The sequence below is a fragment of the Nerophis ophidion genome, linkage group LG10 (assembly GCF_033978795.1).
Source record: "Nerophis ophidion isolate RoL-2023_Sa linkage group LG10, RoL_Noph_v1.0, whole genome shotgun sequence".
Lineage (NCBI taxonomy): Eukaryota > Metazoa > Chordata > Actinopteri > Syngnathiformes > Syngnathidae > Nerophis > Nerophis ophidion.
Genome location: NC_084620.1, coordinates 68,979,579 through 69,007,078, shown reverse-complemented (window position 1 = coordinate 69,007,078; position 27,500 = coordinate 68,979,579). Strand labels below are relative to the sequence as shown.

Genomic DNA, 27,500 nt, shown 5'->3' with positions numbered 1-27,500 from the left:
GATCACAGCTGCTCACAGTCTGGCCCGCTCCGCGCTAAAGTGATTCGCCGGCCGCCGAATTCTGTCAGGAGTTAGCGATAAAGCACACCGGCGGGGCGGCCGTACCAGCGGTCGCTCGGCCTGCAGAGCAGACCTTTTTTTAATTTTTTTTTTATTTTACAGCGTCTTCAGTAATGCGGACGTTGTACCGATCCGTTGTGGTGAAGAAAGAGCTGAGCCGGAAGGCAAAGCTCTCAATTTACCGGTCGATCTACGTTCCAAACCTCACCTATGGTCATGAGCTTTGGGTCATGACCGAAAGGATAAGATCACGCGTACAAGCGGCCCAGATGAGTTTGGGTCTCTCCCTTAGAGATAGGGTGAGAAGCTCTACCATCCGGGAGGAACTCAAAGTAAAGCCGCTGCTCCTCCACATGGAGAGGAGCCAGATGAGGTGGTTCGGGCATCTGGTCAGGATGCCACCCGAACGCCTCCCTAGGGAGGTGTTTAGGGCACGTCCAACCGGTAGGAGGCCACGGGGAAGACCCAGGACACGTTGGGAAGACTATGTCTCCCGGCTGGCCTGGGAACGCTTCGGGATCCCCCGGGAAGAGCTAGACGAAGTGGCTGGGGAGAGGGAAGTCTGGGTTTCCCTGCTTAGGCTGCTGTCCCCGTACCCGACCTCGGATAAGCGGAAGAAGATGGATGGATTTTACCGCCAATGTACAGGAGCAGGTATTAACTGAGCCGCAGACACATTTTTGTTAGGTTTTCTTGTTGCGAGTGCTCACGGCTGGAGGCTTACAGCCAAGATAACTCCCGGTGGAAGCGGGTCACAACTACAAACCCCGTTTCCATATGAGTTGGGAAATTGTGTTAGATGTAAATATAAACAGAATACAATGATTTGCAAATCCTTTTCAACCCATATTCAGTTGAATATGCTACAAAGACAAGATATTTGATGTTCAAACTCATAATCTTTTGTTATTTTTGTGCAAATAATAATTAACTTAGAATTTCATGACTGCAACACGTGCCAAAGTAGTTGGGAAAGGGCATGTTCACCACTGTGTTACATCACCTTTTCTTTTAACAACACTCCATAAACATTTGGGAACCAAGGAAACTAATTGTTGAAGCTTTGAAAGTGGAATTCTTTCCCATTCTTGTTTTATGTAGAGATTCAGTCCTTCAACAGTCCGGGGTCGTATTTTAACGCTTCATAATGCGCCACACATTTTGGATGGGACTGCAGGCGGGCTAGGAAAGCAGTCTTTTTTTTACAAAGCCACGCTGTTGTAACACGTGCTGAATGTGGCTTGGTATTGTCTTGCTGAAATAAGCAGGGGCGTCCATGAAAAAGACGGCACTTAGATGGCAGCATATGTTGTTCCAAAACCTGTATGTACCTTTAGTTTATATTTACATCCAACACAATTTCCCAACTCACATGGAAAAGGGGTTTGTAATTTAAGGGCTGATTTGGAGACAAAGACTAAAACAATGTCTGCTGGCGTTCTTTTCAACAGCATTCTTTTTTCTTTTTTTTTCACCTCAGTATGAATATAGTTCCATCCATCCATCCATTTTCTACCGCTTATTCCCTTTTAGAGTCGCGGGGGGCGCTGGCGCCTATCTCAGCTACAATCGGGTGGAAGGCGGGGTACACTCTGGACAAGTCGCCACCTCATCGCAGGGCCAACACAGATAGACAGACAACATTCACACACTAGGGACCATTTAGTGTTGCCAATCAACCTATCCCCAGGTGCATGTCTTTGGAGGTGGGAGGAAGCCCGAGTACCCGGAGGGAACCCACGCAGTCACGGGGAGAACATGCAAACTCCACACAGAAAGTTCCCGAGCCTGGATTTGAACCCAGGACTGCAGGAACTTCAGTTTTTGAAAATCCCACTTTTTCTGGGATTTTCAATTCGGGATTTAAAATGACTAAAAAGACGGCTTAAGTTATGAGTTGCATGTTAGTTGTACCTTGTTTTTCTACTTGCTGGAATAAGCAAAACTTTTTGTTTCACTTGTGTATTCTACATAAGAAAGAAAAAACATCATACACCATGCATTTTCTAGCCTATGGATTATTCCAGTTATGAAATAAGCAGGGGCGTCCATAAAAAAGACGGAGCATATGTTGTTCCAAAACCTGTATGTACCTTTCAGCATTAATAGTGCCTTCACAGATGTGTAAGTTACCCATGCCTTGGGCACTAATGCACCCCCATACCATCACACATGCTGGCTTTCGAACTTTGCGTCGATAACAGTCTGGATGGTTCGCTTCCCCTTTGGTCCGGATGACACGATGTTGAATATTTCCAAAAACAATTTGAAATGTGGACTCGTGAGACCACAGAACACTTTTCCACTTCAGATGATCTCGGGCCCAGAGAAGCCGGTGGCGTTCCTGGATGTTGTTGATAAATGGCTCTAGCTTTGCATAGTAGAGCTTTAACTTGCACTTACAGATGTAGCAACAAACTTTATTTCGTGACAGTGGTTTTCTGAAGTGTTCCTGAGCCCATGTGGTGATATCCTTTAGAGATTGATGTCGGTTTTTGATACAGTGCCATCTGAGGGATCGAAGGTCACGGTCCTTCAATGTTGGTTTCCGGCCATGCCGCTTACGTGGAGTGATTTCTCCAGATTCTCTGAACCTTTTGATGATATTATGGAGCGTAGATGTTGAAATCCCTAAATGTCTTGCAATTGCACTTTGAGAAAGGTTGTTCTTAAACTGTTTGACTATTTGCTCACACAGTTGTGGACAAAGGGGTGTACCTCGGCCCATCCTTGTTTGTGAATTACTTAGCATTTCATGGAAGCTGTTTTTATACCCAATCATGGCACCCACCTGTTCCCAATTAGCCTGCACACCTGTGGGATGTTCCAAATAAGTGTTTGATGAGCATTTCTCAACTTTATCAGTATTTATTGCCACCTTTCCCAACTTCTTTGTCACATGTTGCTGGCATCAAATTCTAAAGTTAATGATTATTTGCAAAAAAAAAAAATGTTTATGAGTTTGAACATCAAATATGTTGTCTTTGTAGCATATTCAACTGAATATGGCTTGAAAATGATTTGTATTCTGTTTATATTTACATCTAACACAATTTCCCAACTCATATGGAAACAGGGTTCGTACAAGAGTGCAAGAGTGCAGATCTAATTTGGGACCGACCTGTCAGAACACTGCATGTCGGCATCTGAGGGTTGAAGACTGATTTGTAACTACAGCGTTCTAATTTTGGACTGCAGGAAATGAAAGTCTTTTTGGAACTTGCAAGCGTATTTCTTCTTCCTCCTCGTCGTGGCCATATCTCTTCTTCATTCTACTTCCTCGTCTCCTCCTTGTTGTGTTTGCAGTTGTGCACTGAGCTCCAAAAGCCATAGATGCCCGGAAAAGTTAGTGCTGCAAGGGGTTGTGGGTATTGGTTCTAGATAGATAGATAGATAGTACGTTATTGATTCCTTCAGGAGAGTTCCTTCAGGAAAATTAAAATTAAAATTCCAGCAGCAGTGTACAGAGTTGAGATCAATTTAAAAAAAAAGTAAAAAGTAAATAATGGGGGTTTAAATGGAAACAAAATAAAAAAATATTACAATAAGAATAAAAAAAATTAAAAGCAACAATGGGAATAAAAATATAACAGTAAAATAAGAATATAACAAGACAAAAGTAGGCAGGAGTGACCATGTTATGAAAACGTATTGCACTGTTATTGTTTTGCATCCCCTGTCATCCTAGTACTGTTGTGTTTATGTTGTGTTACGGTGCAGATGTTCTCCCGAAATGTGTTTGTCGTTCTTGTTTGGTGTGGGTTCACAGTGTGGTGCATATTTGTAACAGTGTTAAAGTTGTTTATACAGCCACCCTCAGTGTGACCTGTATGGCTGTTGACCATGTTGACTATGCGGGCGTGCAACTAACATTATCATTAAACCAGTTAAAAGATCATACAACCATTATGTGATTGGCTTGGCACCAACCTTGAGACATCCGAATTTGGTAGTTGGGGGGTTGAGGTAGGGAGGGTTGTAGGGGGCGGGGGTGTATGTTGTAGCTTCCCGGATTAGTTTGTTCTGCAACGGGTTTGTTCTGTTGTGTTTATGTTTTGTTACGGAGCGGATGTTCTCCCGAAATGTGTTTGAGGAAAAAGGACGTGATGGCAGGTGAGAGAGGACGCTAAAGGCGGTGCCTCTAAAGCACGCCCCCAGTCCTGTTGTCCGGGTGGAATTCAGGAGAAATTCGGGAGATTGGTTGACCAGGGAGATTTTTGGGAGGGGCACTGAAATTCGGGAGTTTCCCGGGAAAATCTGGAGGGTTGGCAAGTATGGATGTGACGCTTTAACATGAGTATCTAACACATACTTGCCAACATTTATGACCTCCGAATTCTGGAGATGGTGGGGTTGAGGTGAGTGTACAAGTTGTTTATACAAGTGTGCGTGCGGGCGAGTGGCTGTGCGAGCGGGCTGACGGGCGGGCGGGCGGGTGGACGAGCGAGTGAGTGGGCGGGCAGGTGTGCGAGCGGGCGGGTGGCCCTGTGACTGGGCGGGCGGACAACCAAGTGGGCGGGCGTGTGAGCGGACGGGCGGGTGAGCGGGCGGTTGGCCCTGTGACTGGGCGGGCGGACAACCAAGTGGGCGGGCGTGTGAGCGGACGGGCGGGTGAGCGGGCGGTTGGCCCTGTGACTGGGCGGGCGGACAACCAAGTGGGCGGGCGTGTGAGCGGACGGGCGGGTGAGCGAGCGGGAGGCTCTGTGAGTGGGCGGACGGGCAAGTGGGCAGGCGGACGAGCAAGTGGGTGGGCGTGTGAGTGAACGGGTGGGCGAGCGAGCGGGCGGCTGTGTGAGTGGGTGGGCGGACGAGCAAGTGGGCTGGCGTGTGAGCGGACGGACGGGTGAGCGAGCGGGAGTGCGAGCGGGCGGGTGGCTGTGTGAGTGGGCGGGCGGATGAGCAAGTGGGCGGACGTGTGAGTGGGCGGGTGGGTGAGCGAGCGGTAGTGCGAGCGGGCGGGTGGCTGTGTGAGTGGGCGGACGGATGAGCAAGTGGGCGGACGGATGAGCAAGTAGGCGGACGGATGAGCAAGTGGGCGGATGTGTGAGTGGGCGGGTGGGTGTGCGAGCGAGCGGGCGGCTGTGTGAGTGGGCGGGCGGGCGGGCGAGCGAGCGGGTGTGCGAGCGGGTGGGTGGCTGTGTGAGTGGGTGGGTGGACGAGCAAGTGGTCGGACGTGTGAGCGGGTGGATGTGCGAGCGGGCGGGTGGCTGTGTGAGTGGGTTGGCGGACGAGCGGGGCGGGCGGGCGGGCGTGCAAGCGGGCGGGTGGCTGTGTGACTGGGTGGGTGGCTGTGTGAGCGGGCGGGCGGTCGACTCTGTGAGTGGGTTGGCGGGGGGGAAAGTGAGCGTGCGTGCGTGAAACCAGCGTTAACATTGAACCAGTTAAAAGAACATCCAACCAATATTATTCGGGAGATGGGGGAGCGGGGTTTTGTGGTAGCGGGGGTGTATATTGTAGCGTCCTGGAAGAGTTAGTGCTGCAAGGGGTGTTGGGTATTTGTTCTGTTGTGTTTATGTTGTGTTACGGAGCGGATGTTCTCCCGAAATGTGTTTGAGGAAAAATGAACGTGATGGCAGGTGAGAGAGGACGCTAAAGGCGGTGCCTCTAAAGCAGTGGCCCCCAACCACCGGGCCGAGGCCCGATTGGTACCTGGCCGCAGAAGATTTTATATATATATATATATATATATTTTTTCTAAATTCAATTTTTATTTTTTTATTTTTTTCATTTTTTATTAAATCAACAACAGCCCCCGGGCTGCAGGACAAATCATCAAACATTGACCGGTCCGCAGCTACACAAAGGTTGGGGACCACTGCCTTAAAGTACGCCCCCAATCCTGTTGTCAGGGTGGAATTCGGGAGTTTGGTTGACCCAGGAGATTTACGGGAGGGGCACTGAAATTCGTGAGTCTCCCGGAAAAATCGGGTGCGTCGGCAGTGTTATGTAACATTCTAACATTTTATAAGTCAGAGAATTCATCAAGAGTCTCCTTTAACACGGTGGCTATTCTGGCTGTGAACAGGACTAAAAACATGGATGCTGGTCCACACAGTCTTCACTCAGGGTCACGCCGGCGTGAAGAACCACCATCCTGTACATACGCCGCTCCTTGGTGCTCACATGTAATGGCGGGTGGACAAGTGGTCAAGGTCGACCACTGAACTTTGGGATGGTTCCACATTATGTTGGCTGGAACGCCCCCGAAAAGAAGGTAAATGGAGCTTTTTATTGTTTTCCCTGTATTGACGTGATATCCTGAGTGTCGTTATTTGTTCTGCCGCTGCAACAAGCGGTGCATGTAATGCTCAGCTCTCCCGTGGATGGAAATCGTTATGTGTGTGTGTGTGTGTTTGTGTGTGTGTGTTTGTGTGTTACTGCCTACACACACGTTTGTTGTGTTACACGCAGGAAAGTCCAGCATAAAAGGCTATGCCCACGGACCCAAGCGGCTCCGCTCGCCACATCGCCTCCGCCGCCCCCGCGGTGGTTGGCAGCGCCACTAGTTAGCACGTCCGGCGCCATCACTCTCACCGGGAAGGTGACGCGGGGCTCGCCCTGATCTAAACGCCGCCCGTTGCATCTTTCGCACGTCTGGTTAATCGGCTAATGAGGCGAACGGCGTCCGCTTCAGGACCGAATCAAAATAAGCAGCGTGTCTGCGGGAAGCGGCGTGAAACTGGAATGGCGTTTCATGAATAAAAATGCCATTAAAATCGTTTTAAAAAATCCATAAAATTGTAATTGAATGTATAAATTAAAGGTATGAATAAATGTTTAGGGCTGTTTTTCACTAAGGTCTTTTTCATAGTTGAATCTGATTTGTTAGATTGGATCAGGGGCCACCGACTGACAAATCAAAGGATGCGGGGGACATTTTGGTAGTTTTCACTGTCAAAACCAGTACAACAAATACATTTTTGTTTCCCCAAGAACTACACCTGAGACGCGGTACTTCAGTACTCAAAAACACCGACTTAGGTTGGTCACCAATAAATCAGATCAATGTCCCTTGAAATTGGCACAGTATTTACTGATACGACACAATCCAAACAACCTACCCTAGTCAGAGCGCAAAAAACAAAACAAATAAAATGCAACTAACACAAAGGTGAACACACATGGTCACACATAACACAACTAATAATTACAGTTTACATGCAGAAAACATTCATATAAAGGTTTCATTAAACGTGACTGAGGTGTGTGTAAACCTACAAAATCAACTAAAAAATAAGCTAGGATACAAAAAATGGCATACTAACAGGTAAAGTACATCAAGTAACTGCAAAAAATCTAGCATGCTAAAAAACTTGTTCCACTAAGGGGCCACCGACTGACAAATCAAAGGATGCGGGGGACATTTTGGTAGTTTTCACTGTCAAAAACAGTACAATAAATTCATTTTTGTTTCCCCAATAACTAAAACCTGAGACATGGACAGAGTATTTTAGTACCGACAAAAACCGACTTGGGTTGGTCCCCAATAAATCAGATCAATGTCCCTTGAAATTTGCACAGTATTTACTGATACGACACAATCCAAACAACCTACCCTAGTCAGGGCGCAAAAAAACACACAAATAAAATGCAACTAACACAAAGGTGAACACACATGGTCACACATAACACAACTAATAATTACAGTTTTCACACCAAAATAACTGGGGATCCAAAAGGGTCCTACTCATTAAAGTTATAAAAATAAATTATATATATTTTTTTTACCATTTACTTTTAACATAATAATCTCGAGATCATCTTCAGATCTATCTGTTAATTATAAGTTGTATTGTTGTTTATGTTTTTTGTCTGTTCGTTTTCAAGCCTTATTTAAAAAAACAAAAACAGCTTCATTTTTTATATAGCAAACACAAAAAATGCATAATTTTCCCTCAAAATATCTCAAAGTGGAATATTTAATGTGACGTAATTGGAGCCTTGAATAGGTCAATAATTCACAATGACATTGATTTTAATTCATTATTATTTTTTGAGCAATGACATTAAAAAAAAAAAAAAATCACACCAAAATAATTGGGGATCCAAAAGGGTCCTACTCATTAAAGTTAAAAAAAATAAATTATATACATATATTTTTTACTGTTTACTTTTAACATAACAATATCGAAATCATCTTCAGATCTATCCGTTAAATATAAGTTGTATTGCTGTTTATCTTTTTTGTTTGTTCGTTTTCAACCCTTGTTTAAAAACAAACACACAAACAAACAAACAAACAAAAAAACAGCTCCATCTTTTGTTATGGCAAACACAAAAAATGCATAATTTTCCCCCCAAAATATCTCAAAGTGGAATATTTAATGTGACATAATTGGAGCCTTGAATAGGTCAATAATTCACAATGACATTGATTTTAATTCATTATTATTTTTTGAGCAATGACATTAAAAACAAAAATCACACCAAAATTATTGGGGATCCAAAAGGGTCCTGCTCATTAAAGTGTCAAAAATTAAATTATATATATATATATATATATATATTTTTTTTTTTTACTGTTTACTTTTAACATAATAATCTCGAGATCATCTTCAGATCTATCCGTTAATTATAAGTATGTTTTTTGTTTCTTGGTTTTCACCCTTATTTAAAAAAACAAAAACAAACAAAAAAAACAGCTTCCATTTTTTTATATAGCAAACACAAAGAATGCATAATTTTCCCCCAAAATATCTCAAAGTGGAATATTTAATGTGACGTAATTGGAGCCTTGAATAGGTCAATAATTCACAATGACATTGATTTTGATTCATTATTATGTTTTAAAGAAAGAAACAGCCTGCATTGCAGGGGTCGGGAACCTTTTTGGCCGAAAGAGCCATACAAGCCAAATATTTTAAAAAGTATTTCCTTATAGCCATATAATATTTTTTTTAATACTGAATACAACTAAATGCGTGCATTTTTAAGTAAGACTAACATTTTTAGAGTGTTATAAGTTCTTTTTAATAACATTGTTATTCTGAAGCGAACCAACAATAAATAAAATACTTCTTACCATTAATGCGACTTCTTGAATAGAAACCGGATGTGTCAGGCTTGTCCTTGACAGTTTGACTATGTCTTAGTTTTTCCTCTGCATTTGTCTTTGTTTCCTGCCTTTAGTTGTCTCCCTGAGTGCTGTTTCCCCTTAACTGTCGCTGATTAGCACCTGGCCACACCTGGCGTCAATCTGCCAGCCACTATTTAGACCTGCTTTCCTCTCCAGTCAGTGCTGGATTATTGTCACTAATACCTGTCGATGTTGGGCTTCACGGTGGAAGAGGGGTTAGTGCGTCTGCCTCACAATACTAAGGTCATGCAGTCCTGGGTTCAAATCCAGGCTCGGGATCTTCCTGTGTGGAGTTTGCATGTTCTCCCCGTGAATGCGTGGGTTCCCTCCGGGTACTCCGGCTTCCTCCCACTTCCAAAGACATGCACCTGGGGATAGGTTGATTGGCAACACTAAATTGGCCCTAGTGTGTGAATGTGAGTGTGAATGTTGTCTGTCTATCTGTGTTGGCCCTGCGATGAGGTGGCGACTTGTCCAGGGTGTACCCCGCCTTCCGCCCGATTGTAGCTGAGATAGGCGCCAGTGCCCCCCGCGACCCCAAAAGGGAATAAGCAGTAGAAAATGGATGGATGTATGGATTCCCGTCGCTGTTCCAGCATGCGGTGGCCTGCTTTCCGTCTTTTTGTTCCTAGTTCCTGTTTCCAATTTGTCCGTTCCTGGTTTGTGTTTTTTCTTTATATTTTGGACATTAAATCATGTTTTCCTTCACAACGCCTGCAACCATCTCTGCATCTTGGGGTTCGTCAACAACTCGACCTGACAGGATAGATGAATTAAAATGCATGAGAATGTTTTGGGTGGAATGCCATCCCCGGGTTGGGGAGGAGACCCTGCCCCAAGTGGAGGAGTTCAAGTACCTAGGAGTCTTGTTCACGAGTGAGGGAAGAGTGGATCGTGAGATCGACAGGCGGATCGGTGCGGCGTCTTCAGTAATGCGGACGTTGTATCGATCCGTTGTGGTGAAAAAGGAGCTGAGCCGGAAGGCAAAGCTCTCAATTTACCGGCCGAGCTACGTTCCCATCCTCACTTATGGTCATGAGCTTTGGGTCATGACCGAAAGGATAAGATCACGGGTACAAGCGGCCCAAATGAGTTTGGGTCTCTCCCTTAGAGATAGGGTGAGAAGCTCTGCCATCCGGGAGGAACTCAAAGTAAAGCCGCTGCTCCTTCACATCGAGAGGAGCCAGATGAGGTGGTTCGGGCATCTGGTCAGGATGCCACCCGAACGCCTCCCTAGGGAGGTGTTTAGGGCACGTCCAACCGGTAGGAGGCCACGGGGAAGACCCAGGACACGTTGGGAAGACTGTCTCCCGGCTGGCCTGGGAACACCTCGGGATCCCCCGGGAAGAGCTAGACGAAGTGGCTGGGGAGAGGGAAGTCTGGGTTTCCCTGCTTAGGCTGTTGCCCCCGCGACCCGACCTCGGATAAGCGGAAGATGATGGATGGATGGAGAATGTTTTATATTTTGAACGTTATTTTGGTGATTACCAGCGGAATTATTCATGACTTACCATTTTAAGCAATGTCAGCTCAGATTTATCTGAGAGACAGATGAAGTCATCGAAAGAGCCACATCTGGCTCTAGAGCCATAGGTTCCCTACCCTTGTGTTAGAGTAAACATTGCAACATTTTCTTGTTACATTTTCACCCGTTTGCTCCTTTATACCACTTTTTAATTTTTTTCAATCGTATTTTTAAAATGTGTCGTGGGGCCGTTAAAAAATGGCCCCCGGGCCGCACTCTGGACCTCGCTGGTGTAAAGTGTATGACCAGCCTGTCATTACCCTCAAGCACCCTTTCCCGCCTTCCTCTTGGTGCACCACTCAAATTGCTCAATTGTGCGGCCCTGAATGCGGTCTTGATAAGGACCACCACCTCGCTCGCTGCAATAAGTCAGCGTGAAACCCTCCCCTCGCTGCAGAATATCCGAAAATGGAGGTTCTTCAAAACAATAAGATCCATTTGCGGCGCTAAGCCGGATGAAAGGGAACGTATTTAGCCGGACACACTTTCAGCCGCCGTCGCCCTGCTCGGCTTTGTGCGGAGAACAATGACAAAAGCTGACCGAAAAAAAGCAAAAAAATGGGAAAAAAATTTTGGGAAAAAGTGCGAACATCCATCCATTTTCTACCGCTTATTCCCTTTTGGGGTCGCGGGGGGCGCTGGCGCCTATCTCAGCTACAATCGGGCGGAAGGCGGGGTACACCCTGGACAAGTCGCCACCTCATCGCAGGGCCAACACAGACAGACAGACAACATTCACACTCACTTTCACACACTAGGGCAACATTTCCCTCTATTAGGCTAAAACTAATACATAACCCAAAACCAGTGAAGTTGGCACGTTGTGTAAATGGTAAATAAAACAAAAATACAAACCCTGTTTCCATATGAGTTGAAAAATTGTGTTAGATGTAAATATAAACGGAATACAATGATTTGCACCAACATAAACCAGTTTAAAAAGCTTTTTAAATCATTTATCATTAGTAAATATAAGAAAGAAGAGCAAACATTGTTTTAGAAAGACAATAATATATAATATGTATATAAATACAATTTATGATTTCATAATTATACATATAGGTTATATTAAAATGTATATATTACCACTTTATATGGAATTTAAATAAATTGTGTATATATAATATATATATAAGTGTACAAATGTATATGTTTGATTTAAATGTTAAACTGTGTATATGAGACGGTTGCTACATATATGTTGCTTATATATTGTTTAAAAAAATAAAAATAATATAAGTGAAGCATGTTTTAGATTTTATATATTTTGAACTTTGTTCTTGTTGTGATGGGGTAGGTTTATATAAGCGTTGCTTCAACCTACACCCTGTCGGCTCAATCATTGCTCAAATGAGTGTTTTTTTTTTTTCTTTTTTTGTTGTTCTTTGTTTTATGTGAAGATTGCCGAAATAAATAAATAAATAAAATAAAAAAATCCATCCATCCATTTTCTACCGCTTATTCCCTTTTGGGGTCGCGGGGGGCGCTGGCGCCTATCTCAGCTACAATCGGGCGGAAGGCGGGGTACACCCTGGACAAGTCGCTACCTCATCGCAGGGCCAACACAGATAGACAGACAACATTCAGACTCACATTCACACACTAGGGCCAATTTTAGTGTTGCCAATCAACCTATAAAAATAAAAAAAATATTCAATTGAATATGCTACAAAGACAACATATTTGATGTTCAAACTCATAAACTTTATTTTGTTTTGCAAATAATCATTAACTTAGAATTTCATGGCTGCAACACATGCCAAAGTAGTTGGGAAAGGGCATGTTCACCACTGTGTTACATCACCTTTTCTTTTAAAAACACTCAAATGTTCGGAAATTAATTGATGAAGCTTTGAAAGTGGAATTCTTTCCCATTCTTGTTTTATGTAGAGCTTCAGTCCTTCAACAGTCCGGGGTCTCCGCTGTTGTATTTTACGCTTCATAATGCGCCACACATTTTCCATGGTAGACAGGTCTGGACTGAAGCAAACCAGTAAAGTACCCGCATTCTTTTTTTTTACAAAGCCACGCTGTTGTAACACGTGCTGAATGCAGCTTGGCATTGTCGTGTTGAAATAAGCAGGGGCGTCCATGAAAAAGACGGAGCATATGTTGTTCCAAAACCTGTATGTACCTTTCAGCATCAATGGTGCCTTCACAGATGTGTAAGTTACCCATGCCTTGGGCACTAATGCACCCCCATACCATCACAGATGCTGGCTTTTCAACTTTGCGTTCATAACAGTCTGGATGGTTCGCTTCCCCTTTGGTCTGGATGATACGATGTCAAATATTTCCCCAAAAAATCTGAAATGTGGACTCGTCAGACCACAGAACACTTTTCCACTTTGCATCAGTCCATCTTAGATGATCTCGGGCCCAGAGAAGCCGGCGGCGTTTCTGGATGTTGTTGATAAATAGCTTTTTCTTTGCATAGTAGATCTTCAACTTGCACTTACAGATGTAGCGATGAACTGTATTTAGTGACAGTGGTTTTCTGAAGTGTTTTTGAGCCCATGTGGTGATATCCTTTAGATATTGATGTCGGTTTTTGATACAGTGCCGTCTGAGGGATCGAAGGTCACGGTCATTCAATGTTGGTTTCCGGCCATGCCGCTTACGTGGAGTGATTTCTCCAGATTCTCTGAACCTTTTGATGATATTATGGTGCGTAGATGTTGAAATCCCTAAATTTCTTGCAGTTGCACTTTGAGAAACGTTGTTCTTAAACTGTTTGACTATTTGCTCACGCAGTTGTGGACAAAGGGGTGTACCTCGCCCCATCCTTTCTTGTGAAAGACTGAGCATTTTTTGGGAAGCTGTTTTTATACCCAATCATGGCACCCACCTGTTCCCAATTAGCCTGCACACCTGTGGGATGTTCCAAATAAGTGTTTGATGAGCACTCCTCAACTTCTTTGTCATTAAAGTGTTACAAAAAAAATTATATATATATTTTTTCGTGTGTTTTTTTTAACATAATAATCTCGAGATCATCTTCAGATCTATCCGTTAATTATAAGTTGTATTGATGTTGATCTTTTTTGTTTGTTAGTTTTCAACCCTTGTTTAAAAACAAACAAACAAAAACAAAAAAAAAACAGCTCCATTTTTGTTATGGCAAACACAAAAAATGCATAATTTTCCCCCCAAATGTCTGAATATGGGTTGAAAAGGATTTGCAAATCATTGTATTCCGTTTATATTTACATCTAACACATGGGTGTCAAACTCTGGCCCGCGGGCCAAATGTGGCCCGCCGTTTAATTTCATTTGGCCCTTGAGGCAATATCAAATTAACATTAGAGCTGGCCCGCCGGTAACACCACATTCACCGCTAATACTCATACTTGCCAACCCTCCCGATTTTCCCGGGAGACTCCCAAAGTTTATTGCCCTTCCCGAAAATCTCCCTGGGCAACCATTCTCCCGATTTCCACCCGGACAACAATATTGGGAGCGTGCCTTGAAGGCACTGCCTTCAGCGTCCTCTTTTCCTCCATATAAACAGCGTGCTGGCCAAGTCACATAATATATGCTGCTTTCACACACACATACTTGGTCAACAGCCATACAGGTCACACTGAGGGTGGCCGTATAAACAACAACTTTAACATTGTTACAAATATGCGCCACACTGTGAACCCACACCAAACAAGAATGACAAAACACATTTGGGGAGAACACCCGCACCGTAACACAACATAAACACAACACAACAAATACCCAGAAACCCTTGCAGCACTAACTCTACCGGAACGCTACAATATACAGCCTCCGCTACCACCTAACCCCGCCCACCTCATTTTTATTTTATTTTCAAATTTATTAGCCTGTGGAAAAAGTTAATGGTGATTTTTACCTCAGAAGGCTGTAAAAAGAAGAGGAAACCATTTTTTAAATTAAATTTTATTTAATATACCACTGATGTTTTTTTGTTTGTTTTTTGAAAGTTGATTTTTCACTATTACGTTAAATAAGCTCCGCCTGTTCCATGGGAGGAAGCCGGAGTACCCGGAGGGAACCCACGCAGTCACGGGGAGAACATGCAAACTCCACACAGAAAGATCCCGAGCCCGGGGTCGAACCCAGGTTTGCTCAGGACCTTCGTATTGTGAGGCAGATGCACTAACCCCTGTTCCACCACGCTGCCCTATTTAAGCCTGGCTTGTTCAATATTCATTGCAAAACTTGTTTGGGTCCCTATTAAAAGGTTCATTTGTTCAACCTTGGCCCGCGGCTTTGTTCAGTTTTAAATTTTGGCCCACTCTGTATTTGAGTTTGACACCCCTGATCTAGACTGTTTTCGACGCAAAGTTCAAAAGCCAGCATCTGTGATGGTATGGGGGTGCATTAGTGCCCAAGGCATGGGTAACTTACACATCTGTGAAGGCACCATTAATGCTGAAAGGTACATACAGGTTTTGGAACAACATATGCTGCCATCTTTTTCATGGACGCCCCTGCTTATTTCAGCAAGACAATGCCAAGCCACATTCAGCACGTGTTACAAGCGTGGCTTTGTAGAAAAAGAGTGCGGGTACTTTCCTGGCCCGCCTGCAGTCCAGACCTGTCTCCCATGGAAAATGTGTGGCGCATTATGAAGCGTAAAATATGATAGCGAAGACTGTTGAAGGACTGAAGCTCTACATAAAACAAGAATGGGAAAGAATTCCACTTTCAAAGCTTCAACAATTAGTTTCCTCAGTTCCCAAATGTTTATTGAGTGTTGTTAAAAAAAATAAGGTGATGTAACACAGTGGTGAACATGCCCTTTCCCAACTACTTTGGCACGTGTTGCAGCCATGAAATTCTAAGTTAATTATTATTTGCAAAAAATACAAAATAAAGTTTATGAGTTTGAACATCAAATATCTTGTAGTGCATTCAACTGAATATGGGTTGAAAATAATTTGGAAATCATTGTATTCTGTTTATATTTACATCTAACACAAGTTCCCAACTCATATGGAAACAGGGTTTGTTTTTAGATTTCAGTTTTTGCAGTGAAAAGCGTTCCACTTTGAAGCGGTATTTAAACATTTTAATGTCCCGCAGACATGCTGAGATCTGCAGAAGCCTCCACTTTGTGTCTTACTCCTCGACCAACTCCCCCCCGCCACTCGGCTTTATTATCCTACTTTATTTGATGTCCGACACGCGGGCGAGATGAAATGGAGGCGAGCGAGGAGGAGCCAAGGCGGACTTGATGATTTGTGTGTTTTTGTCATAGCGGACGGTAGGAGAAAAAAAAAGCTGGCACTTTAATTGGCATTGATTGGAGCATTAGGCTGCGCATTGTTGCAGGATTATTTCATTAGCCAGCATAACAACATCAGGGATGCGACGGGGGAGGGGAGGGGGATGGCGTACGCACGCCCGCCCGTTCCGGCCGCCATCCAGGAAGCGAAGAAGAACTCCCGAGAAGTTTTGCCGTCTTTTTCCCCTGACAAATGTACTTTTTTTTTTTTGTTTTGTTCCTTCTCGATGTCAACTTTTCATGCCGGTGATTGATGTTGTGTTGGTACCCTCCAAGACTGCGGCCGAGCGCCCGACGGGAGCATTTTTATTTTCCAACCTATTGTCCCGATTGCTCCGAGATGAAATGCCTTTTCTTCTTTACAACAATGGAAATAGAGCATTTGAAAAGCCAATCTCAGCGGTATGGTTTTTCCTTTTTTTTTGCTTTGAAAACAGGAGCGCACTTAAAGGAAGTGTCCGTGATAGGAAGTAGGCCACGGGGAACAATCTTTGTTGTTGGTTCTGCTGCGCCTCATTGCCCCGTGACCGTCACAAAAAGCATCCCTGAGGTCGGGGCTGTGCAACTGCCGGTCCAGGGCCAAATTCGGCCCGGAGATGAGACCATAAACTTGGGAGACAAATACTTTTTAAACAAATTCCCCCTAAAAAACACATAGAGCGGGGCTATATATATGTATATATATATATATATATATATATATATATATATATATATATATATATATATATATATATATATATATATATATATATATATATATATATATATATATACTACCGTTCAAAAGTTTGGGGTCACATTGGCTTCCTGTGCACTTAAGATGTGACTTTAAGGTTTTACTACTTACGTATAAAATACTACACGGTCTAGCTCCATCCTATCTTGCCGATTGTATTGTACCATATGTCCCGGCAAGAAATCTGCCTTCAAAGGACTCCGACTTATCAGTGATTCCCAAAGCCCAAAAAAAGTCTGCGGGCTATAGAGCGTTTTCCGTTTGGGCTCCAATACTCTGGAATGCCCTCCCGGTAACAGTTCGAGATGCTACCTCAGTAGAAGCATTTAAGTCTCACCTTAAAACTCATTTGTATACTCTAGCCTTTAAATAGACTCCCTTTTTAGACCAGTTGATCTGCCGTTTCTTTTCTTTTTCTTCTATGTCCCACTCTCCCTTGTGGAGGGGGTCCGGTCCGATCCGGTGGCCATGTACTGCTCGCCTCTGTATGGGCTGGGGACATCTCTGCGCTGCTGATCCGCCTCCGCTTGGGATGGTTTCCTGCTGGCTCCGCTGTGAACGGGACTCTCGCTGCTGTGTTGGATCCGCTTTGGACTGGACTCTTGCGACTGTGTTGGATCCATTATGGATTGAACTTTCACAGTATCATGTTAGACCCGCTCGACATCCATTGCTTTCGTCCTCTCCAAGGTTCTCATAGTCATCATTGTAACCAACTATTTTTCCTTGCCCTTATGTGGGCCTACCGAGGATGTCGTAGTGGTTTGTGCAGCCCTTTGAGACACTAGTGATTTAGGGCTATATAAGTAAACATTGATTGATTGATTGACATTGAAATGTCCTTATTTTTGAAGGAAAAGCACTGTACTTTTCAATGAAGATAACTTTAAACCAGTCTTAACTTTAAAGAAATACACTCTATACATTGCTAATGTGGTAAATGACTATTCTGGCTGCAAATGTCTGGTTTTTGGTGCAATATCTACATAGGTGTATGGAGGCCCATTTCCAGCAACTATCACTCCAGTGTTCTAATGGTACAATGTGTTTACTCCTTGGCTCAGAAGGCTAATTGATGATTAGAAAACCCTTGTGCAATCATGATCACACATCTGAAAACAGTTTAGCTCGTTACAGACGCTACAAAACTGACCTTCCTTTGAGCAGATTGTGTTTCTGGAGCATCACATTTGTGGGGTCAATTAAACGCCCAAAATGGCCAGAAAAAGAGAACTTTCATCTGAAACTCGACAGTCTATTCTTGTTCTTAGAAATGAAGGCTATTCTATGCGAGAAATTGCAAAGAAATTGAAGATTTCCTACAGCGGTGTGTTCTACTCCCTTCAGAGGACAGCACAAACAGGCTCTAACCAGAGTGACCCCAAACTTTTGAACGGTAGTGTATATATATATATATATATATATATATATATATATATATATATATATATATATATATATATATATGTATAGCTCGGTTGGTAGAGTGGCCATGTCAGCAACTTGAGGGTTGCAGGTTCGATTCCCGCTTCCGCCATCCTAGTCACTGCCGTTGTGTCCTTGGGCAAGACACTTGACCCACCTGCTCCCAGTGCCACCCACACTGGTTTAAATGTAACTTAGATATTGGGTTTCACTATGTAAAGCGCTTTGAGTCACTAGAGAAAAGCGCTATATAAATATAATTCACTTCACTTCACTTCACTATTCAAGTACGTCGTGAAGAGGGCCGGACATCGAAATGTAGAAGTTTATGTACCCAATAAACCCCGTTTCCATAAGAGTTGGGAAATTGTGTTAGATGTAAATATAAACAGAATACAATGATTTGCAGATTCTTTTTAACCCATATTCAGTTGAATATGCTACAAAGACAACATATTTGATGTTCAAACTCATAAACTTAACTTTTTGTGCAAATAATAATCAACTTAGAATTTCATGGCTGCAACACGTGCCAAAGTAGTTGGGAAAGGGCATGTTCACCACTGTGTTACATCACCTTTTTGTTACGACTTGGAAATGAGAGCACCCAGATGCAGAAAGGAAGTTTCCAAAAATAACAGCTTTTATTTTGAAATAACTTTTTAACCTCCGGTAAAAAAAAAGTATTTCACAAAAATATATACAACGTACGGAAAATAAATCCGAGGATAAACATGTAACTCAAAAAAATCACTCCAAAAAATTATACTATAAGAAAATAACCCAACAAAAATAGAATATCAAGAAGAATGAACAAAAAGCGCTCCAACAGGAGGAAAAATGAACTCTAGTAATATATACAAATACAATATCTATGAATAAACAAAAAATCACTCAATCAATGAGGAAATAAAACGAGATTTGGAATAACAAAAAAACTCACCAATTAGGTCAGGGGTAGGGAACCTATGGCTCTAGAGCCAGATGTGGCTCTTTTGATGACTGCATCTGGCTCTCGGATAAATCTGAGCTGACATTGCTTAACACGATAAGTAATGAATAATTCCACTTGTAATCACAGTGTTAAAAATAACATTCCAAATATAAAACATTCTCATGCATTTTTATGTTCAAGAAGTTGTGTTAATGGTAAGAAGTAATTGATTTATTATTGGTTAGTGTGGGGCTTGTCCTCCTGGGGGTTCTTCAGACCACCAAGCACCCACATGAGAGCCTGTTTTAGGGTAAAATATTGTATTTCTTTTTTTCAATTAGTCTCTCAGTAGCTTTCCAGCAATTGTCTTTTTCTCTTTCGTCCTCACTCGCACTCTGGCTCCAGCCCCAACCCTGTCTCTCCCCCTGGCTGCTGCTTATAACAGAGCGACAGGTGATTAGATAAAAAGGCCCAGGTGGGCCTTCTACGCACCTGTCGCTGATTTCGAGGCCGGTCCTGGCAACATCCCGCTTTGCTGCAGGCCACGCCCCCTCCACAGTTAGGTTCAGAATAACAATGTTATTACAAAGAATAAGAGACCTATTATACTCTGGAAATGTTGGTCTTAGTTAAAAATGCATGCGTTTAGTTGTGTTCAGTGTTAAAAAAACAAAACATTATATGGCTCTTAGGGAAATACATTTAAAAATATTTGGCTTCTTGGTTCTCTCAGCCAAAAAGGTTCCCGACCCCTGAATTAGGTCGACGAAGGAAAACTAAGGACGCTCTAGCTGCTGGTGGCCATGATTGTAAACAATGTTCAGATGTGAGGAGCTCCACAACCCGTGATGTCACGCACACATCGTCTGCTACTTCCGGTACAGGCAAGGCTTTTTTTATTAGCGACCAAAAATTGGGAACTTTATCCTCGATGTTCTCGACTAAATCCTTTCAGCGAAAATATGGCAATATCTCGAAATGATCAAGTATGACACATAGAATGGACCTGCTATCCCCGTTTAAATAAGAACATCTCATTTCAGTAGGCCTTTAAAGTAAAAACACCAGTAACACAATAGGCAGAAGAGGGATATTCTAGAATTATCCAAGTAAATTTGTCTAAACATCTGAATTGCTCCCACTGTATAGTCTTTTTATTTTTATTTTTTACAAGTCCTTCACTCTCACTTTCCTCATCCACGAATCTTTCATCCTCGCTCAAATTAATGGGGGAAATCGTGGCTTTCTCGGTCCGAATCGCTCTCGCTGCTGGTGGCCATGATTGTAAACAATGTTCAGATGTGAGGAGCTCCACAACCCGTGACGTCACGCGCACATCGTCTGCTACTTCCGGTACAGGCAAGGCTTTTTTATTAGCGAGCAAAAATTGGGAACTTTATCGTGGATGTTCTCTACTAAATCCTTTCAGCGAAAATATGGCAATATCTCGAAATGATCAAGTATGACACACAGAATGGACCTGCTATCCCTGTTTAAATAAGAACATCTCATTTCAGTAGGCCTTTAAGATTAAAATCATGTATTTACCTTCACGCCATGTCCTGTCACCTTCCCTTGCATTCCGAGAAAACAAACCACACCATAGTCCTCGTTACGACAACTCTTACTTGAGTACAATTTTCGGGTACACCCATATAAGGGCGTGCTACACCTTGGTCTGCTCAGGCATCGAACAAAATAATGGATTATATTTTATATCGCGCTTTTCTATTATTAGATACACAAAGTGCTCACAGAGAAGTGGGAACCCATCCTTCATTCACACCTGCTGGTGGTAAGCTACATTTGAGGCCACAGCTGGCCTGGGGTTGACTGACGGAAGCGAGGCTGCCAGTTTGAAACTTCATACGGCCCCTCCGACCACCACTGTGAGCTGCACCGGGGGCGAAGGTGAGGTGTCCTGCCCAAGGACACAACAGCAGCGATTTGGATGTCAAGAGGCGGGGAGCGAACCTGCAACCCTCAGGTTTCTGGCACAAGCCTTCATCGCATGCATGTTTTCAGGATGTGGCAGAACCTGGAAAAAACGCACGCATACACGAGGGAAAACATGCAAAGGGGAATACCGTATTTCCTTGAATTGCCGCCGGGTATATAGTATGCGCCTGACTAGAATTACTGTTGTGAATTTGTGAATTATATTTATATATAGCGCTTTTCTCTAGTGACTCAAAGCGCTTTACATAGTGAAACCCAATATCGAAGTTCCATTTAAAGCAGTGTGGGTGGCACTGGGAGCAGGTGGGTAAAGTGTCTTGCCCAAGGACACAACGGCAGTGACTAGGATGGCCAAAGCGGGAAATGAACCTGGAACCATCAAGTTGCTGGCACGGCCGCTCTACCTAACGAGCTATACCGAGCTATAATAAAGCTACAAAAACCCTCATCTCTCAGCCAGTTTGCTTGTCACAATAGAGGTCTTTCTCTGAGGCAGGTCCTGAGGTGTCGGGATGTGACCACCTGTAATCTGAGCCTTCTCTGTTGGGGCTGATGGCAAGTGTTTATTCTTCATTTTGGCCTTGGCCATGTTGTAATCGCCAGAATCAAAATACTTTAGCCCTTTCTGAAGTCGTTTTCTCAGAAAATCTGAACCTCCCGGTCTAGCTCCAAGATTGGGATGCATGACCTTTATCTTGGCTTCTTCTGCTTTCTCTGTACTGACAACTTTGTCATCCATTTCCTGCACCAGGGGTGCGGGATCATGGATGAAAGAGTGCTGTTGGGTCAAACTCGTTTCGCAAAATAATTAGCGCATGCTTAGCATTACCGCCGGCTCAGGATTAACGCCGGGTCAAACTCGTTTTGCCAAATAATTAGCATATGCCTAGAATTTCCACAGGGTCAAACTCGTCACGTCACGAGTGAAACTTCACCCGTCATCATTTTCAAAATGGAGGAGGCTGATTTATATCATTTGAAATCACATAAAGGGAAGAAGATTAAGAGCTATTCAGTAGGATTTAAGGTCCAAGCTATTGAATATGCTAAAAAGAACAGTAAGCAGCTACGTTTTGTTAATATACCGTAGCTGCGTGTGTCAAATATGAGTCAATAAATGACTCCCGCCTCCTGGTGGTAGAGGGCGCGAGTGATCCTTCTTGCGACGACTCGGCTGCAGAAGAAGTGACAACAAGCAGCAAGAGTGAGCAGCGTGTGTTTATTTTTTAACATGGAGGATTACATATCTAAAATAAAAACGTTTTCTAAACTGGACTTTCAATTGAAGCAGGAGGTAATAAAGGAAGATCTCCATCCAGACAGAGAGACTTTTAAAACTGAAGAAAGATAAGGAAGACTTCTATAAACAAGTTATCGATACTTTTGATCAGAAGGAGCTGTGCATGGACTTCATTTATAAGTAAAAGTAAGACCATAATAACGTTTTTTTTATTAAATGTGCTTTTCATGATGGTATCCTTACATCACACTCAAAATGTATAAGCGCAGGCCTAAATTTACCACATGCCTTTGGTAAGCGCCAGAGTGAGAAGAGGTTTTAAAGTAATTAGCGCCCCGGCGGCAATTCAAGGAAATATGGTATGTTCAATGGAGCTCGAAACAATCATCCAGAACGAACATTCCACAAATCGTCCGGGGGGGAAAAAAAAAAATTACCTGTTCATAGCTTTGCACTTTCTGTCTGCCCTCATTACAGCCGGAGTGGACTGACACTTGCACTTTTTCTACTGTACATCCAAGTGTGGGAAGTGTGGGGAAAAAAGAAAAAAAAAGACTACAATGGACTCAAAATAACTTCCTGTGCAAATGGACACACGAGCGCTGTGATCATTATCGCCGCTGCTCTCTGATTGAGCATTTGCATAATCATCACCTTCTATTCACCGGGGACATACAAAGAAGTATAATGAGACAAAAACGTACCGGGGGGGGGGCGGGTTGTCTGACGAAGATGAGCCACGAGGGGGACGTCATCTGAATGTCCACGAAATGCGAGAAAACGGGAACAAACCGCATCCCTTTACAGTTCCGGAATAACAAACACTCAAATGTCTAGAGTTGTAGAAAAGAGTAAACTGGCAAAACCTTCAAAGTTCCAGAATGACGAACTGATAACATTTAAAAGATCCAAATAAACACATATATGTGTATATATATATATATATATATATATATATAGTCAGGCATTTATTTGTGGTGGTGTGGGGGGGTGGGGGTGGAGGCAGCGGCGATGACCAAGCAGAACGCGGAGTTGGAATATAATTACAAAACTTTATCTACATATTTATATAATATTTACATATTTATATAATATGTAACTACAAGCTCCATTCACAGACAGAGTCCCATTGCTTTTAAGAGCGGTCGAGCGAGTCAAAAGCCGAAAAAAAAAAATTAATAGAATATATATATATATATATATATATATATATATATATATATACATATATATATATATATATATATATATATATATATATATATATGTGTGTTTATGTATGTATATATATATGTTATATATGTTTATGTATATACATATATATGTTTATTTATATATATGTATATATATATATATATCATATATATATGTTATGTTTATGTATATATATATATATATATATATATATATATATATATACATACATACAGTGGGGCAAAAAAGTATTTAGTCAGCCACCGATGATGACAATCGGTGGCTGACTAAATACTTTTTTGCCCCACTGTATATGTATATATATATATATATAAGATATACTTGAATTTCAGTGTTCATTTATTTACACATATACACACACATAACACTCATTTACTCATTGCTGAATTAAGGGTTGAATTGTGCACTCTTGTTCTATTCTCTGTCACTGTTTTTCTAACCATATGCATGTACAGTGGATGGCAGTATTGTCCTGTTTAAGAGTGTCACAACATTGCTGTTTACGGCAGACGAACCGCTTTACGGTAGACAAAAACGTGACTGCTGTTGTTGTACTGCGCTGGGAGGACGTTAATGGAACAGCCTAACAATAAACCCTCGATCATTCTACAATCATAACTTCATTGGGCAGACACGCTGTTTATATTGTGGGGAAGCGGACGTGAAAACAGGCTGTCCTGACTCAGGTCCGCATGGAACTGGAGGGGGCGTGGCCTCCAGCTTGGACTGAATTTTGGGAGTCTCCCGAAAAATCCGGGAGCGTTGGCAAGTATGGAGACCCCTGATCTTAAATATCTAAAAAAAAAATATTTGGTAATGCCCGGCGGGCCAGATTGAATGTCTTAACGGGCCGCATGTGGACCCCGGTTCTTAATTTCCCCAGACCTGCTCTATAGTGTTGGCTCTCGCATTAATGTTGTAACAATGGTGCACCATTAAGAATCAATAATTCAGCAATATATGCTCAGTGAGTTTGGCCTTGCACAGCTGCAGCACGGACTAAGTCATCCATAAACAAAGCAGCTGCTGGATTAAGCGCCTTTTGTGGCGCTAAATTCGAGGCTTTCACGGCGCTGCCTTGATGTAAAGGCGCAGGTGGACGAGAGCAACATGTGCCCACTGTGCTGCACGCTTGCAAGGAGATGCCTTTTTTTGCCCCCAACTCATCCAAAAATATCACATAAACATATCAGCTTTGTGCCATCGTAAATAGAAATGTCATTCTTTGTTCCCGACAACTGCGGAAGAGACCCCGTGGGCTATTAGTAAAGCCCTGATGGGTAGAATCAATAATAAATTGCAGTATTATGTATATTCAGACACGTGTTCTTACATAATAGCGTGGCGTGGTTATTGTTGCACGGCATTATATGATGGCGAAAGATTAGTCTTCTGTTGCTGTTATTTAGCCTCTTTGGAGGATATTACATTCATTTCATCTTCTGCCAGTTGGCTACCTGATAATCTTCCCATTCCACCGTCGGTGATGAAATACTTGGAAATGCTTAGAAATAACACGGCGCTATTGTTTCTTATTCAAATAGTGACACGGGAGATATGCATTGTGCTGAATTTATTGGTTTCCCCCGCACAAATGGAATGGAAATGATTTATTGTTAATTCTTAACATGCACAAGAAACATACGAACTGAAAAGTACATTTTCGGTCCAGTCCCGCTAAGAGCAGACGTGCGTTACAGCAGGGGTCACCAACCTTTTTGAAACCAAGAGCTACTTCTTGGGCAAATGAGCCATACTTCTTATGGCTCATTTGCAAAGCACACATAAACATACTACTTTTAATCACGACAATTTGTACAGGCGGAAGGAAGAGTTGGAGCCCTGGAAGATCACAAGGAGAAAAAAAGCGGTAATTGTCTAGGGCAGGGGTGCCCATTACGTCGATCGCGAGCTACCAGTCGACCGCGGGGGGTGTGTCAGTCGATCTCCAGCCAGGCTTTTAAAAAAAAAAATAGACCTAAAAATGAGTGATCATTAATCTTCACCAAGACGTCACTTAAATGACATTCACGGTACCGGAGGGTCTTGTGAGATGACGCTGGCTGCTGCAAGATCATTATTATGAAAATATGACCGAGAGGAAGGCGAGAAACACTTTTTATTTCAACAGACTCTTCCGTCAAAACTCTAAAGGCCGACTGCACATTTCCTATCTTCACAATAAAAGCCCTGCTTCCTGCTGCCTGCACTAACTAAATACAGAGTCTGGGAAAACTGGCGTGCACAAGCGATCCCTCAGAAAGCTGGCGTGCACATCACTTGTGCACGCCAGCTTTCCGAGACTCTTATTTTGTTAGCGCAGGCAGCATGAAGCAGGGCTTTTATTGTGAAGATAGGAAATGTGCAGTCGGCCTTTAGAGTTTTGACGGAAGGGACGGCGCGAAAGTCTGTTGAAATAAAAAGTGTTTCTGGCCTTCCTCTCTGTCATTTTTTCATAATAATGAACTGGCAGCAGCCAGCGTCATCTCACAAGACCCTCGGGTGCCGTGAATGTCAATCAAGCAAGCTACGGAATTTGCCGCCAATGTTTTTCTTGTAAAGTGTATGGAAGCTGGATGAATTAGATGCCAAAAACCAACCACTTTCATGTGGTATTGTACAGAAAGGACAACTTTTTTTCTCCTCCATTTGAAAATGTGGGCGTTATCATCATTACTGTCTGATTCCAATCAATGCAAGTCATCAGAATCAGGTAATACACCAACTTATATTCTTGTCTTTGTGAAAGAAAGACATCTATATGTGTTACACATGCTTGTATTATCATTAAACACATTTAACTTGTTTACAAAAATGTCTCTTTCATAAATAAATAAATATAAATGATATATATAAATGAGGTAGATCCCCTCGAGTTGGTCAATTGAAAAGTAGCTCGCCTGCAGAAAAAGTGTGGGCACCCCTGGTCTAGGGTGTGATGGTGTAATGTTTTTATAGACTGAGGCCGAGCTGAAAAAGTTCGACTCCAGGTGTCGGTGCAGTCGCCACGTTTCTCTTGTGTGACTAAAGTGAAGTGAAGTGAATTATGTTTATATAGCGCTTTTTCTCTAGTGACTCAAAGCGCTTTACATTGTGAAACCCAATATTTAAGTTATATTTAAACCAGTGTGGGTGGCACTGGGAGCAGGTCTTGCCCAAGGACACAATGGCAGTGACTAGGATGGCGGAAGCAGGGATCGAACCTGGAACCCTCAAGTTGCTGGCACGGCCACTCTACCTACCGAGCTATACCGCCATCATATTGCAGACTACAAGTATCTGTTATGTGTGACCGCCATCATATTGTAGTCTCCATGTATCTCATAAGTGTGACTGCCATCTACTGGTCACTCTTATCATTTCACCATGTGCCAAATAAAGTAGCTTCAAGGTCGGTAAGCACAACCAAAAGTATTCCGTACATTAAGAGCACCGGGTTTTAAGGCGCACTGTCGATTGTTGAGAAAATGAAAGGATTTTAAGTGCGCCTTTATAGCCTGAATTTTTTTTAAATTTCACTTAAAAATGTTTTGATCCATGTCACAGAACAGTTTTAGCTCATAAGTTAAAGGCCTACTGAAATGAGATGTTCTTATTTAAACGGGGATAGCAGGTCCATTCTATGTGTCATACTCGATCATTTCGCCATATTTTTGCTGAAAGGATTTAGTAGAGAACATCCACGATAAAGTTTGCAACTTTTGGTCGCTAATAAAAAAGCTTTGCCTGTACCGGAAGTAGCAGACGATGTGCGCGTGACGTCACGGGTTGTGGAGCTCCTCACATCTGAACATTGTTTACAATCATGGCCACCAGCAGCGAGAGCGATTCGGACCGAGAAAGCGACGATTTCCCCGTTAATTTGAGCAAGGATGAAAGATTTGTGGATGAGGAAAGTGAGAGTGAAGGACTAGGAGAAAAAAAAAGAAAAAAAAACCTATACAGTGGGAGCGATTCAGATGTTAAATAAATAAAATGATAAATGGGTTGTACTTATATAGCGCTTTTCTACCTTCAAGGTACTCAAAGCGCTTTGACACTACTTCCACATTTACCCATTCACACAC

The 27,500-nt window shown here is 42.7% G+C and overlaps 1 protein-coding gene and 1 long non-coding RNA gene across 4 annotated transcripts in view; one reads left to right on the top strand and one right to left on the bottom strand.

Annotated features, from left to right (window-relative positions):
- The window catches only part of LOC133561226 (uncharacterized), a 381,703-nt gene that overhangs the window by 69,861 nt on the left and 284,342 nt on the right, over window positions 1–27,500 (top strand). The window lies entirely within an intron of this gene.
- Window positions 21,205–21,751, bottom strand: LOC133559942 (cAMP-regulated phosphoprotein 19-like). The gene has a single exon (XM_061911930.1). It carries the CDS (start codon window positions 21,715–21,717, stop codon window positions 21,424–21,426), a length of 294 nt encoding a protein of 97 aa, XP_061767914.1. The 5' UTR covers window positions 21,718–21,751; the 3' UTR covers window positions 21,205–21,423.